General features: G+C 37.1%; 1 protein-coding gene across 3 annotated transcripts in view; it reads left to right on the top strand.

The window, feature by feature from the left end:
* LOC144974794 (plexin-A4-like) overlaps positions 1-17500 on the top strand; it is a 300472-nt gene that overhangs the window by 185638 nt on the left and 97334 nt on the right. For all 3 annotated transcript variants that reach the window (XM_078918062.1, XM_078918063.1, XM_078918061.1), the window contains 4 exons: positions 8000-8129; positions 8701-9516; positions 11003-11194; positions 11636-11764. In XM_078918062.1, coding sequence (XP_078774188.1) covers positions 8000-8129; positions 8701-9516; positions 11003-11194; positions 11636-11764 — 1267 coding nt within the window. The remainder of the gene's footprint in view (positions 1-7999; positions 8130-8700; positions 9517-11002; positions 11195-11635; positions 11765-17500) is intronic.

Here is a 17500-nt window from a genome sequence, read left to right as displayed (position 1 = left end):
TAGTAGTAGTAGTAGTAGTAGTAGTAGTAGTTGTAACAGTAGTCGTAGTAGTAGTAGTAGTAGTAGTAGTAGTAGTAGTAGTAGTAGTAGTAGTAGTAGTAGTAGTAGTAGTATTTGTTGTTGTTATTGTTGTCGTCATTGTTAGTATTGTCATTTGTTTATTCTAGTAACAAAACACAAACCAACAGAAGCAGCTATATAGTGATACGTTTTAAAATAAAAACGTTATGCGTATTTTTGGTTGGGAGTTGGTATCTCTACTCATCGAGGAAGACCTCATTATAGATCCACCCCAAAATCGTTAAGGCAGAACTCCTGGTCCTCCGTCCAATCTAGAAACGATCTACTCTATCTTCCAAAATCCTAAAGCCACCTTCACAATCCGCTCATTCTTATCTCCTTTCGTTACTTTCTTATATTCTTATGGGATTCCCCCCCCCCCCCCCCCCCCCAACCCCCCGTTTTTCTCTCCCTTTTTTCTTTTTTTCTGTTCTTAAAGCTTGCACAAAGAAACTGACCGGTCATCTTATGACTGATTTCTTGGATATTAATATACATGGAGTTGGGGTCGATTCATTCATTCATTCGTCTCTTCCATTACTTAGCTTGTTCATGCCCCCCCCCCCCCCAACTCCTACCCCCTTTCCCACAATCTTCAATCGATCAGTATTAATTCTTTATGCCTTAATACTTTCCTTCATTCATAAACTTAATTATTCATTCACTCGTTCGTTTGTTCATTCATTCATTTATTTTTTCCCCTTCTAATTGTTTCGCTCTTTCCTTGATTCTTTCTTCTTCTTTTTTTTTTTAGTTTATGTATCATTATATTTCTTCCGTTCTTTCTTTCTTTATTTATTTTTAAAAAATTCATTCTTTCCTTTTTGTTTTGTTTTGTTTTGTTTTACTTTCCTTTTTTTGTTTTTTTTTTCAAAGTCGCTAGTGAAACGAACATAAGAAGTCAAATAAGACCAAGACGGCTGAATCATTTTATATTCCTTTGACTAATGGTTACATTGACTTCTAAACATCTCTCTACATCACTCGTTTTCAGTTAAAAATAACATTGAGGAGGTGTAAGGCAAAGAATTATTAGCGGATGATGTCCTTTTATTTGGAAACGAAAGACAAAATGTAAAAATAGAAAATAAAATTCCACAAATCTTGTTTGAAGTGAAGTGTTACAGGAAGACGGCAATGAATGGTTGGGTCAAAGACTACTTTAAACTTGTTGCTATCTTGTTTTACATATGTTTATTTTATTCATTCATTTATTTATTTACTTATTTATCCATATATCACAGGAAGTATGAAACAACACACAATCATAAACAACAATAACGATTACACACACTTCCCGTAGATTGTCATAGACATGAAACCGTACTGTAGAAGTTATTAGACAATAATAATTATACTTATAAATGTATAAATTAATAAATGACTAAATAAGTAAGTAAGTAAGTATATATATATATATATATATATATATATATATATATATATATATATATATATATATATATATATATATATATATACTTATTTGGTCATTTATTAATTTATCTAGTGATTTTATTTTTTTAAAATGATATCCTTAATCATTGGCTAGTCATTTATTCATTTTTTTGTATTTTATTTGGGTTTTTTTTCAACCTAATTATTGGTTGGGTTACTTATTTACTTACATTCTATTATATTGTTTATATATTATTCACACCCCCATCTGATCATTATTATTTAGGGAGCTGTTGAAATCGCGTACATCACCTAATAAAGATAATGTTCAAAAGCCGTTGATAACCTCCATTGCACACGTTCTGGCGTCATAAAGATAAATAAGCCCTTTATCTATATTTTGGCCGTAACGGTTATCGACAGCACTGCTCTGTGGATGGGGCTTTTATCTCCTCGTAATAAATTCCAAAATGCCCCGAAGGCTGTATATGTCCCCGAGATATATAAGTTGTTGGTGAGTACAGTGGTACGTAGCCTACTATCTCTATTTTAACGATGATGGCTCCGTGAGTAGAAAGAGATGGATGGATTAGAGGTTGGAATATGACATGATTCTATTCATAAGATGAAATCTTAGTAAACTTTTTTTTTAAAGTGAGCTGTTATGTGTGGGTTTATTGTTGTTTATCTTGTCGTTCATTTTGGTTGTTGTTGCTGTTGTTGGTGGCTGTGGTGGTCTGTCTGACAGGTAATCTGGAGGTTTGAGGGTCGACCCCAAGTCGAGACAGGCGAGATGTTTTCCTGTATTTCTTGTATTTACTTTCTATACTCAGTTTGGCACTATTTCATACCTACGATTTCAGATTTTTATCTTACACCGTAAGTTCGTTTTCCATAAATTTAAATTGTCAGTCGGTCAACTCTGTGAAATCGTATGATGATGAAGATTTCTTGGCGAGTTGATGATTTAATACGATCGTTTGATTTGATGTTTTAATGTTGAAATTGGGGAGGGTGGGGGGGGGGGGGGGGGGGGGGGGGGTGTTGTCTAAGAAGAGTGCGGCGATATTTTGGATTGAGATTGTTAGTTTTCTGACGCGAATGAAAGGTATGCATGGGTAGGTAGGTATGTCTGTATGTGGGTATGTAGGATGAAGGCAGCTGGGTGAGAATTTTAAAGTCCTGATGGCCGATTTATTATCTCTGGCCAGGGGATTTATTGTTATATTTACGATGGCAGGACTGATGTGCCAGAAATAGCGATAGCAATAACGCTACGCAGGCAGTGGGTGATGGAAAGGTAATAAAACAAATCTCTAAAACTTACCGTCTAGATGTTGCAAATGTGTGCCATTTTAGGACCTGATTTAAACCATAGTAAAAAAAAAAAGATTTTACTATGATTTTTTTTTCAATTTCCGCTTCATTCGCGCGACATTATAAAAAGAAGAAAGAAATATTGATATAAAAAGAAAAGAGTACCCCCCCCCCCCCCGATATATATACCAGCTACTCGTTTTACTATTGAGTGCGGTGAGAGAATGTAAGAGAAAGCAAAGAGCCTTTGCTGAGGGCTTAATTTTCCCTTCCCACAGCGGTGCTCGAACCGGGGACCTGTAGGACTAAAGGCGAGTTTCATAACATTAGACCACAGGGCATCGTGATAATAAAGTGCCGTTGTCTCTGTTATTCATATTGTTAGGAAATAAAGATAATAACCTATCAAACAAACATAGTCTGGTGTCATTCAACGGGAATCGCTCATTGTATTCAAGTGAACAAATTGTATGTTAATCGTATCTTGCTCAATGAGAGAGAGAGAAAAAATAGTGCTTAAAGTGGTTCTCCAGGGTCACAGTTCAATGTCTCAACCACTCGACCACCACTTTATCTGAATAGGAATATTTACTTATACAACGTGACAGTCTAATTAATGGTTTGTTTAATGCCTTTTACTTACTAGTGCTTTAATTAAATCCGTGTCTATCTACAGACAATCCTCGCTGTCATCTGAGTCTAGAAATAATCGACTCCGATATCGTATCTTTTCTAAGAAAAATGAGATTCTAGAATGAGAATAAGAAAATCTTTTCAAAAAGGAAAACAATCAAGTGTTTGAAATTCAAGGGGAAAAGAGATTTGGAAAACACATATTCTCTTGGCGAAAGCAGTCTCAATTCAGTTGTGTTGGAGTGAAGATTGTGGTTTCTCACATTAAACTTATAATACTTATTAATATGTATACAATGTAATTATAGATTAATAATAATCCAGGCGTCAGCCGCGGTGAATCCATCGTCGTAATATGTCCAACAGAGGCTCAAAGGGAGGGGGGGGGGGGGGGGGGGGAGCGAAATGCCTACGTGGGTCCCCTTGAATGGGAAGTGCAATGTGTTATCCACTCCTAAGTGTTAGTCTACATTATATTTGAAACAAGGTCAAGAACAGATAGTATGCAGATGATGTCACTCAGGCCTTTGTTATTGTTTTTGCCATCCGCGTTTGTGAGTTGTTCTCACTAAACTGTATTAACCAGACTATAAAAGTTCATGGTTACACAGAGTTTGTGTGTTGGTCCGTTATACTTCCGGATGGCAATGTTGTGAACTCCTTGGCCAAGCGCATTCTATCTATAGACCATACCTTAAACATACCAACACTCCTTTGAGAAGGGGGAAAAAAAAAAGATACACCTATGAATTCAACGCATGAAAATAATCACACGCGTTCAGGAATATCGTTTATTTTTAAAAATATAAATCCTCCGGACGAAATCGCTTTCCGTATTTATGTAAGTAATAGAAAACGACTTTGATGAAAGTTTTGATTTGTTTCCAATGAAGAATAAATATTGTCTCAGATGCGTTGAATTTTTAAACGTGCGGTTCACGTTTAGACTTTAAAAAATGTTGGTTATTTTGCTTCAAAAAATTATTTTCGCGTCATCGTCCCCCCCCCCTCCTCTCTCTCTCTCTCTCTCTCTCTCTCTCTCTCTCTCTCTCTCTCTCTCTCTCTCTCTCTCTCTCTATATATATATATATATAATATATATATATATATATATATATATATATATATATCCATCCATCCATCCATCCATCCATCTATCTATCTATCTATCTATCTATCTATCTATCTATCTATCTATCTATCTATCTATCTATCTATCTATCTATCTATCTATCTATCTATCTATCTATCTCATCTCATCCCACTACTGGTGCAGACCACCTCGCTAATCTGCTATTTACCTATTTGGATGGCCAGCCCGTCCGATCCACTCACTCCAAAGATAAACACTGACCGTAACCAAGGTGGGCTGGACTCACCTCAGGACTGTAAACATCTTGTACATACGAGTGCGATCATCACGGAATGACAGTTGGCTCAGCTGTTATTATACCCCGTTAGTTGTGCATATCGCTAAATTCCGTTTACAGCAAGCAATTGATGCTATGCGTTAAGTTAAAAAAACGTCTGTATCCAGTCCTCCGGAAGAGTGGTTTTACACTTCCAATGAAATAGGAACCAGTTATTTGGCATCACACTTTTATTCTCTTACTCTTCATCTCTCTATTCTTTCCTGTTTAACAATCTCGATATTATGGTCCAATTTTTCACCCATGACCTTTATATAATTGTTTATACCCATCTTGGCAAAGATACACCAAAGTGCACTAATAGTTAGTGTGGTACCACCGCTTGAGTAAACACCTTAGGGTTAGGGGTGTACTCCTGTCTATAGAAGAGGGAACGAAGTTGACGTCAATCAGCTCTTTTTAAAATTATTTTGAGACAACCTGTTAGTGATTGGTTCTCACTAAATTATATCAACCAGACTATAAACGTTAAAGGTTACATACAGTTGTGTGCGTTGCTATTGACCTACCAAACGCATCGGACAATATACGAGCAAGTACAGTTTATTGAGTATTGACTACATCCATCTTCAACAGTACATGAATACTAGTGACCAGAGCCTGAATATTTTGCACAAGTGATTTGTTGTTTTTTTTTGGGGGGGGGGGTTGTTGTTGTTGTTGTTGTGTGTGTGTGTGAGAGAGAGAGAGAGAGAGAGTGAGAGAGAGAGAGAGAGAGAGAGAGAGAGAGAGAGAGAGAGAGAGAGAGAGAGAGAGAGAGAGAGAGAGAGAGAGAAAATCTCGGTTATTTCATGTTTCATCGTCGGGAGAACAAAGAATCTGAGGTTGGATATCCTTGTTATTGGTGGTTGACTTGTTGAGTTGTTTTCATCTCATTTATCCACCCTACTTTACTTGACATATCTCACTTTAGTTTATTTTTTTAAAGTAATATTTTTTGATCTGATACACGAGAAGTATAGTTCAAGCATCCTACCTGTTATTATACCCCAACGTATGGGGATATAGTTTAGTTCTTTGTTTAATAATAAAAAGCCGCCTCGATGTTCATATATTATGTTCTTATCCACTCTCATCCGCTCTGATAAAATGACAAAAATATTTTATTGATTCTTAATACTGTCTGGATTACACTGATATGTCTTAACTTTAAACCGTTAAGTTCATTCGGGGATTCTCATTTTTAGACTCAGAACAGGGCACTGTCACTGTCGATTGAAACACAATATTATTATGTACTCTAAATTTGACTGTTGAGATACTAGCATGTGTTCTTGTCAAAATGATAATGAAACTCAATGCCTCATAATGTGCTCCGGGCTAAAGGCACTTTACATTTTCTTTATATTAAAAGGTTACGAACATACTACATAATGATTTTAAAGTGCATCACCAATGCGGCTTATGCGTTCCTAGATAGAATTACAGGAAAAGGGAACTAAGTGGTCTTCCCAGCGTGTCGTGATCTGATTTAGGTTCTAGAATTGCCTGACGACCTAGAAGACCTATAGCAGAGCTCTGTGCTTGACGATAAAGTTATAACAATTCGCCAACGTACCGAATGCACCCATAATGTTCTGTTAATAGACGATTGAACGAATTATGTTCTTTATTTGCTTATTAGTTAACAGCGGTCTTTTATCCAATGTTCCAATTCAGATGATGTAAATGACAGCGTCTTCAATTCTTTCCTCGCCGCCTTCCCTGAATACCTAAGTGACGGTATTGTGGTACATAGTATTTTCTTACAATTGGGATATTGTAATGGATAATCTCAACTGTCTTGCTAAACATCTCGGTAATCTTGTCCTCAGTATTTGATCAGGTCGTTTCGAAATGATTTTGTGAAATTCCTCTCATCGTATGCACCATATAGGTACCTACTTAATAAGACTTACTGGTCAGTCAAGCTCATATCCAGGTGTTGGATGCACCTGTTGAAAAAGCTTGCCCGATGCCCCTTGCATTCAATAATCCCGTCCATACCTCTTGATCCAACGCGTGAGTATGTACCACAAATTCACGGTATGTGCATGTACTATGAACGCATCAGTGAGTGCATGCAATCCTGTATGTCGAGCGTACATCACTTTGTGTGTTTGGGCGTGAGTAAAATTAATATTATAAGGCGGTTGTACAGTGGGAGCATGTCTTAGGAGCGCATGATTGGGATGCCGAATGTGATGATTTGTCCGCTTCATTAGAGATGCATTGTGACAGTGGGGTCTATGATGGAATGATGTCATGATGGAATGATAATGGTAAGAAAATACAGAATTCTGTAATTGACAATCGTTCTAACGCCGATTATCGAGCGAATCGCATGATGCCTCGTCTCGTAATAAAGTCAAGCGATGTTAAGTGAGATCAGTGACCATATAGATAACATAATTTGCAATATTCTAGACTTTGTCTAATGACCGCGACTAAAACACATTACAACATTAACTTACTCGTCTCAGATAACAGAGGGGGGGGGGGGGGGGGGGGGGGGAAGTGGAAGAGTACTATCGCACACAGCAGACTTCTCTTGTAAAATGGAAATGTTATTAACAGCCTTTTGACATAATGATTGAAACATTGAGAAGTAATATTGGTCTTAGACAAATCGTGAGAATCTATATCTAAATGTGCATTTTGAAGAGAGAATTTTTTAAAAATCAAAGTCGTTGCATGCAATTAATAATGTCATTCTCTCCTACAAATCCCTTCTGTAGACAGCTTTGTGGAGATAAAATAAAAGTAGCTCTTTTCTTTTTTCATCCACGAACGATTCTCGTTAACCAGTTAATTGCCGTACTTTGGAAAAACTCGTAATTAAAAGTTTGGCCAGAAAACTCGTCGTCCTATATCGATCGATTTAAATGACCCTCATCTTGGCAAAAACTCTCAAACCGGGGACTTCGCGAACTCCCAGGTTTGAGATTTTTTTTGGGCCAAGTAAAGGTTCATTTAAATCGATCGATATTTGAAGGACGAGTTTTCTGGCCAAATTTTTAAATACCCAAGTTTTTCTCGAGTACAGCAGTTAACTGGTTAAGCCAAATGCGATGCTTTGACTGTTCTCACTAAATATACTGTGAAGTCTTTCCTGAATTTATTTATTGCACTTTTAAAAAAAGTAGAATGTAATGTAATCAAATGTCATTTTTTCTATTCAGACTGGACTCGAATCTCAAATTGAAAGTGGACGCCCGTACAGGTCCTAAGAACGACAATCCTCTGTGTCCATCGCCTGGAGAGTACATCTATTGTGACAAGAAACAAAAACTCACCAACAACTATAATAAGGTACGTGTTGTTCTTTTCTTTTGTTGGTTTTGTGGGTTGTTTTTTTATTTTTTCAAACCTCCAACTGCAAGAGTTGATTTCTCTCAAATAATATTTTCTCTATTGCTTTTTATTTTCTGATTTTGAACGCAGACCGCGGGCAGAAAGGGGGGGGGGGGGGGGGGGGGGGAAGGGGGTGGGGGGGGGGAAGGGGGTGGGTGGGGGGGGGGGGGAAGAGAGAGAAATTGCTGCTGGATTCTGTGTATGTTTATTCCCCTCTGTCTTCCATTTTCTTAGGCGTCTATGATTGTGCTGCAGGCACTGAACTTTTCATGCAACGTACCACACATTGTGTTGTGACCATCTTTCTGTTCTTAGGGGCTGATATGACCTAACTCTATCGATATCGCATTTAACTTCTGAAACTAAAACTGATTCGCATCTTTGTCACTGGTATTTTGGGTGTTGTTTTCTTTTTCTTTCTTTCATTTCCTTGTTTGTTTGTTTTTTTTCTTTCTTTTTGTTTTGTTTTGTTTTTTCTTTCTTTTTAATTTTTGTATATCATTTAATTTCTAAAAATAATTTTCCCCAGGTTCTAGTCATTGACTATGTCAACAGCGACCTCATCAGCTGCGGCACGCTCTACCACGGATTCTGCGAGAAGAGGAATCTGTCAGACATCTCCCAGCAGGAAGCCAAGCCAGACTACGGCGTCCCCGTGGTCACCAACGACCCCCAGACCAAAGCCGTGGCGTACATCGCCCCCGGGCCCAGATCCAGCGCGGACATGATCCAACACAATGTGCTCTACGTGTCCGTTTCGTGGACTACCAAAACCAAAGGCGCTTTCGGGGAGGTCACGGCATTCGCCAGTAGGAAGCTCCGAGATTTCTCCTTCTCCCACAAAGACTTGTTCTCCAACTCGTTTTTGAAAGTGGAGGAGAGGCAGCTGCAGCAGTATCCTATACATTACGTATACGGATTTAGCTCGGAAAATTTCAGCTACATGTTGAGCGTGCATAAAATCTCTCCGGACAAGAATATCTTCTGGTCCAAAATCGCCCGGGTTTGCCAGAACGATAAGAGTTTTTACTCTTACGTTGAAGTCCAGCTGAACTGTAAACACCGGGACACGAGTTACAACATTTTGCAAGCCGCTTACGTGACGAAAGCTGGGCGCAAACTCGCGCAGTCCTTAGGAATCGACACGAAAAAGGACGTATTGTACGCGTTGTTTTCAGTCGGCGAGACCTCATCGACCAACCCTACGGACCAGACCGCCATGTGCGTTTACCCATTGGAAGAGGTGCGCAAAAAGTTCACTGAGAACATTAGGAGATGCTTTGATGGCAATGGCACCACTGGAGGGAATCACCTGGGAACGTCTGGACACTGTACAAAAAACAGGGTGAGTCAGACCTTATTATTATAAATATACCCATTGCGATTTGGGAAAGCCTGTATTTGTTTGTAATAAATTAAGACCACAAGATGTGCGCGGAACGCCAATTGTTAAAGCTGTGTGTGTGTGTGTGTGTGTGTGTGTGTGTGTGCGTGGTGTTTGTTTGTGTGTGTGTGTTAGATAATGTATCGTGTACATAAGAGTGCGGCCGATATACTAGATCAGAAATATTGTTTGCACTATCAACGTTAATTATCTTATCCAAAGATTTATGCTTTTCAATATATATTTATGTTCTTTAATGTTTCTGGGCGCATAATAAATGCTTATGTCGGCACGATTTTGAATATTTTTGACAAAATTTAAATAAACAAAATTGGGTCCACACGCAAGCCCGATCGAGGAAGACGGTTACAGTGACAGACAATGGTTTAAAACATTATTATACATTCCAGTGGAAATACCAATACAGATTTTTGCACTCTTTGAGTTTGAAGTTGTAGGCGTTCGATTCGAGAACTAGTTCGGAATTTCAAGCATTTCTTCTCTTTTTTAAAACAAATTTTGGAGTCAGGTCTTTCGTCATTAATTCAATTTTAGTATTAGTCTACACACACAACCTATAATCGGATATTTTCCCTGCCGAGTTCTCTGACAGGTACCGTTTCCTTGTAACCAAGCTTACTGATTACCATAATTATCCAAAGGAATCCATGTAAATAGGATCGAATTGGTAACTCAATTAATCGTCTTAGGAGAATTAAAATCATTAGAAAAATTCATACAAAAACACGTGCCTTTGTTATTGACCATGAAGACTCAAACAATGACGTTTATTTGATAAGACACCTCGAAGGCTTGCCCTTAGGAAAGGCAGTTCGCACACATTTTCATCGTTCTATCGGACACGGATGATCATTTTGGATTTCTGATTATCCTTTTTTTTTGTTGGAAAATTTGACACGCGCCTAACTGGCTGCATGTCTCAGTCTTTACGTTGCTTGTTCTCTACTCCATCAACAGAATGTTTTAAAGATGGAAATTGCTTGTAAGCATGGCGTTGACGTGTATAATGATGATGATGATGATGATGATGATGATGATGATGATGATGATGATGATGATGATGATGATGATAATGATGATGATGATGATGATGATTAAGAAACAGCTAATGGATCACCGTATTTAACCACCACCTTCCCTCATCAATGAGAATTGGAATATTGATAATTCATCCATCAAACGCCTGTCAACGGTAATCACCTATGTTGTCCACGAGCACAACATCGGGTTTAATAAGCTTACACGAAAGTGCCAGGAGGTGAGGCTCGAAGATGTGATGTCCATGAAATGCTTTATCCACTCGTCCACCAGAGATTGCTTGCGACCATCTTTATTGCATCAGTCGTGTCTTGGTTTTGAAATCTTTTTTTCTCACTTTTCTTTTGGTTTTAAAATATTATGTTTCCTTTGTAATTCCTTCACCCAGCAATTCGTGATTAATGACACTTACTGTGGAGAGACAGACTCGAACCAGCCGCTGGCCGGAGAGTTGCCCATGGAGAAGCAAGCCGTGCTGGTCTTCCCGACATCCACAGGGATTGTGACGTCACTCAGGGTGGCCTTCACCTACGACTACACCGTGGCGTTTGTGGGAACCAAGAGTGGACACGTCGTAAAGGTGAGAGAAGAATATAAAATATTCTTAGAAAATTGTCCTAAAACTATCCTTTGTATAAAATGTCGTTTTAAGAAGTTTTGACTGTGTAAAAGTATAATTCAAATTTCAAGATCATTGGATTAAAAAAAAAAACCAAACAACCAAACGGAAGTCTCAAAACGTTGGTTTTGTAAGAAGCAATGCCAGTGTTGCTGCTTGAAGCTCGAAGAAGTACGTAAATACCAATGACCCCCTATCCAAAAGAAGATGGAACCCCTCCCCCCGCCCCCCCCCCCCCCCCCCCCCCCCCCCCAAAAAAAAAAACAAAACAAAAAAACCATAGACAAAAGAAATAAAAACAAAAATGCAGAAACACCATTTTCATTTCATATCTATGATGGTATATTATTGACTTTCAACTCTTTGCATTACTCTAAAACAATACGTGCCTTATGATTACAGGTGTCCGTGGAATCCAAGACGTCTGCCCATGTCTACGAGACGGTGGACACCGGCTTGGGCTCGGCCATCAAGAGTGACATGCCCTTTGATGACAACCACGACCATCTCTATCTCATGACGTCATCAAAGGTAAGCAGATTTAATTATTTCCTTAATGTCTTTTATTACATGAGGATTTTTTTCGTTAATTTTTTTATTTTGTTTTCTTAATTTTTTTGTTGTTATCTGTCGTAGCGTCATCTCTCCCCTCCCCCTATTTATTTCCATTTCTCTCACTTTCTTTCGATCTATTAATCTATCTATCTGTTTATACCTATCTATTTATCCATCTCTCTGTCTTTCTATCTATCCACGCATCTCTCTATCTGTCTATCTATCTATCTCTTTTTCTTTTTTCTTTTCTTTCTTTTCTTTTTTTATATACTTTCTCGTCCTACCCCCCCCCCCCCCCCCCCAACACTCCCTTTCCCCTCTTATTCTTTTTATTCTCTCTCTTTACTCTCTTCCCCTCTTTAAAAATCCCTGTTGTTTCTCCCTCTCCATCAATCTCTTCTCATCTTTTTTTTTTTTTTTTTTATCTCTTCCTACCCTTCCCCCATCGCCCCCCGCTCCCCCCAATTCCTACGTCTCCTATTAAGGAGGGGAAAAAAACAACTGAAAAAACACGCTGCATTTTATGCCATAATTACTTACTATTAATACTCTCAAGTTAAACACTTTCTTTTCTTTTTTTGTTTTTGTTTTCTCCCCTAGTTTTCTCAGCAATTTTTGAATTTCATTTAAGGACACCATCCACATGCCTCCTCGAAATTCTTTATCTCATCGCCATAAAACATTCCATAACTTAATTATACCCTTTTCCACCAAAGTCCCTCCCCCTACCCCTCCTCTTCTCTCCTCTCCTGTCCTCTCCGAAGCCTCAAATTAAAAAAAAAAAAAAATGTATCTTCAGAGAATTGTTCCGTTTCTTCACATCTGCCAAGTTTTGAAATATGTTTCGAATCGTGGGCATTAAATCTTTTTGAATGGATTTTTAAGTGCCTTTAAAAGTGAGCAATTATTTTCTTTCTTTTTGTTGTTGTTTTGTTTGTTTGTTTAAATTAATCAGTTATATAACAAATAGAATGAGCAAGTATCCTCTTATACCCGGAATCCCCCCCCCCCCGAGAACTCGTCTTTCAAGTATGGATCGATTAAAATGACCCTCACTCTTGTCAAAAATTCTCAAACCCGAGTCTTCAACGAATCCCGGGTTTGTGCGTTTTTTGACAAGATGAGGAACATTTTAATGGACCGAAATTTAAATTAAGGACGAGTTTTCGGACCAAAATTTTAAATACGTGTTTTATATTTTTTTAAATACGTCCGTATTCAGGGCGACATTCATTGCATCTTCAGCAACGAAGCTGTTGTTAATGAATGTAATTTCCTTTTGCCTTTGTGATTGTAAGCGGTGCTTGACAGGTTAGGAGAAAAGAGTCCAATTTAGGCTTGTCGGTTTAGAGTTTATATTATTATTATTATTATTATTATTATTATTATTATTATTATTATTATTATTATTATTATTATTATTATTATATTATTATTATTATTATTATTATTATTATTATTATTTATTATTATTATTATTATTATATGAGAGATATTTGAATCCTTATTAAAGTTGGGGTAGAAGTTATTTCTTTTCTTATCCTCCAATCAGAATTTTTTTATATCGTTCGGATGGACACTTAAAAAGGACGAGAAATTAATTTGAAGTCTTGAAACTAACGGAATATGTATAAAGCAAAAGTGATGCGGGAGAGAGAGAGAGAGAGAGAGAGAGAGAGAGAGAGAGAGAGAGAGAGAGAGAGAGAGAGGGGGGGGGGGGATTAATGTGTGAAAGAAATTGGGACCGGTTAAACGTGTATTGAAAGAAGAATTTGTAGTTCGAATGAGTAACTTAGTAACTGGGGATAGATTTGAAATCAGTTATAATTTCAATGCACTAAAAACATGATGTTCCCTGTTGTATTAAATTATAAAGATGTCTGTATGCATTCTGAAGTAACTTTGTTATGAGATCATGTAATTATAAAGTCCACATATTTCTATTAATGTTTGCTATATTTTTCGAGCAATGTAAACCTCTAACGACTTTCCATTTTGTGGGCAATCTATTAATATTAATATTATTACTAAAGCTGTGACATTTTTAAAACAATTGTGCGAGGCTTTATTAAAACCAATAGATACGATTTCTTTATCGATATTATTTATTTATTTATTTATTTATTTATTTATTTATTTATTTATATATTTATTTTTTATTTATTTTAAGCTTTCTGAAAATACAAATATCCCATCGATGCACTAATGGGTTTGACATTTTAAAAACAAGGCGAAAAGCGAAATAAATGTAATTTTACATAATTCTTCAATCCTTACCACATTGACTAGAAAACTCCCCCCTTAAATATCCATCGATCACAATTAATTATCTTTGTCTCGCTAAGCAAATAAAAGAAGAAAAAAAAACCCCATTAAACTTGACTAGTTGGGGATCATCTTAATTCATGGTTGTTTGAATTTTTTTTAAAAATAAATTTTTAAAGGCCAAAATGGAATAAATGGCGTTTTGTAAATGCGCAGTAGAATTCGTTCGTCCTTTGATATAAATATCGTAAATGAATTAGTTGAATTAGATGAGTATGGAGGATAAGCATGTTTTCATTAATTTCTGGCATAATCCGATTCCTCGTAATGAACTGTCTTTATTTCAAAGCCTGATATTATGTAAGCTGTTGTTTGTTTATCACCGAAAACATGTCCGTTAAACGTCGTCATTTCGTGTGGGGAAATTTACAATTATGGCTGGCAGATAATTCAATAGACTTGATCCATCAAATGTATTATATTATTGCTTATTCTCTCTCGCTTTATTTATTCTCTTTCTCAACCGGCAGTTAGTTGTACTCGCAAACTTTGGGTAGGATCTGTGTGTTTGCTCGTGTTTTATAGGTGTGTTATGATTGATTGTGATAGCGGTAATTGACGATAATGATAATGGTGATTGCATTGATAATTGCATGGTGATGATGATGATGATGATGATACTACAACTACTACTACTACTACTACTACTACTACTACTACTACTACTACTACTACTACTACTACTACTACTACTACTACTACTACTACTACTACACTACATACACTACTACTACTACTACTACTACTACTACTACTAACTACTACTACTAACTACTACTACTACTATACTACAACTACTACTACTACTACTACTACTACTACTACATACTACTACTACTACACAACTACACTACTACTACAACACTACTACTACTACTACTACTACTACTACTAACTACTACTACTACACTACTACTACTACTACTAACTACACTACTACTACTACTACTACTACTACTACTACTACTACATACTACTACTACTACTACTACTACTAACTACTACTACTACTCCTACTACTACTACTACCTCTACTACTACTACTACTACCTACTACTACTACTACTACTACTACTACATACTACTCTACTACTACTACTACTACTTACTACTACTACTACACTACTACTATACTACTACTACATACTACTACTACTACTAACTACTACTACAACTAATCTACTACTATACTACCTATACTACTAATATACTACTATAATAATAATAATAATAATAATAATAATAATAATAATAATAATAATAATAATAATAATAATAATAATAATATATAATATATATGACGATTATGATGATGATGACGATTATGATGATGATGATGATGATGATGATGATGATGATGATGATGATGAGACAAATGATGAAGATGACGTCGACGACGTCGACGATTATAACAATAATAATGATGATAATGATAGTAATTCAATAAAAAAGACGATTCAATGAAAACTACATAATAATATTTAACGTAGTATCATAATTGGGGATATTGGGTGGGGGGGGGGGGGGGGGGTGTATCCGATAAAATCGCTCGTCCTATGGGGAACTCTGGAGCCAATTCTTGTTAGCCATATCTATGTCTGACATTACACAATGATGAAGAGTGACGAAAATGAAATAGGCATCTCATCTCATGTGAAAATTTAATCAGCAGAGACAATGAAGAGCAAAAGTAAAACTGAAGTGTTTCATTTTACCAACAGTGCAGTTTAAGCATGTGTTAATATATATTACGATAGTAATATTTTATTATATGTAATTTTGAAAACGTTATTTCTTTACTTATTCTCCTTGTGTGATCTGGGAGTTAACACTAGTGGCTTGTATATTCGTTGGCGCACCTTATCAGCTTTTATCTAATGTGATGAAGAATATGGAGAGATACATTACAATTTACCCCAAGCCGAATGATAAATCTTAAACCTCATCTGATTGCTGAAAGATTACGGTTGTATATTTCTAGATATTTTTTTTTTTTTTTTTTTTTTGGGGGGGGGGGGGGGGAGGGTTTTGAGAATATCTTTATCGTCTTTCATCCCTTTTTTTTCCTTTCTTTCTTTCTTTTCTTTTCTTTTTCTTTCTTTATTTCTTTCTGTCTTTCTGTTGTTTTCTTTCTTTCTCTCCTTTTTCTCTCCTTTGTCTCTTCCGCCGCCTTCTACTCCTCCTCTTCCTCCCATTCTTCCTTCTCCTCCTCCTCCTCCTCCTCCTCCTCCTCCTCCTCCTCCTCCTCCTCCTCCTCCTCCTCCTCCTCCTCCTCCTCCTCCTCCTCCTGTGGTCGAGTGAAATGTATTTGACATTCTCTCAACATTACCTCGGACATAAACTTGATACTGGCAGACCGGTATCGTGTTTATTTACAATAATATGATTATGTTGCTTTTGGTTATAAGAAATTATGTTTTGGTTTTCGTAATTATACATTATTGGCCTAAAAATTGACTTAGAATAGTGTATCAGATTTCCGGCTTTAAGTTCAGTTTTCCACACCAAAATCACCCTAGTATAGATATACCGTTTTGAGGCAACAAGTCACATATTATTATGGCGATCTTCAACTATGATTTCTTTATGTCTGAGAAAAACTAATAATATTGGAATTTGTGATTTATGAAACATCTTAAACCAAACATGCTTGGGGCCTATTACAGATGAGCTTTGAATATAAATTAATAAATTCCAGCACCGACGTTGAATTAAAACACAGAAATTATATAATAACATGAATAGAATCTCTGACATAAACATTCTCTCCCTAAACACACACACACATACACACACAAACTTTCTCGCTCACCAACAACCTCATGCAATCGGCAACACACACACACACACACAAACTTTCTCGCTCACCAACAACCTCATGCACTCGGCAACACACACACACACAGACACACACACACACATACACACACAAACTCTCTCGCTCACCAACAACCTCATGCACTCGGCAACACACACACACACACAAACACACACACACAGACTCTCTCGCTCACCAACAACCTCATGCACTCGGCAACACACACACACACACACACAAACACACACACACACATATTCTCTCGCTCACCAACAACCTCATGCACTCGGCAACACACACACACACACACACAAACACACACACACACACACACACACACACACACACCATGTCCTCGACCATCCAATCACAGCTGCATGTATATTTTTTACTTACTTGTCCACGGTTGTTTGGACGAGGCGTCAAATTAATTTCCAAACTTGAGTTCGGGAATGTGTGTGAGAGAGAGAGAGAGAGAGAGAGAGAGAGAGAGAGAGAGAGAGAGAGAGAGAAGAGAGAGAGAGAGAGAGAGAGAGTAGCAAAGTAGTAGTCTCTCATTTCTCGCTTCC

This window comes from Berghia stephanieae, chromosome 6 (genome assembly GCF_034508935.2).
Source record: "Berghia stephanieae isolate SIO BIC M18660-M18661 chromosome 6, UCSD_Bste_1.3, whole genome shotgun sequence".
Taxonomy (NCBI): Eukaryota; Metazoa; Mollusca; class Gastropoda; order Nudibranchia; family Aeolidiidae; genus Berghia; species Berghia stephanieae.
Note: the sequence above shows the minus strand (reverse complement) of the source record. Positions and strands in the feature narration are given on the sequence as shown.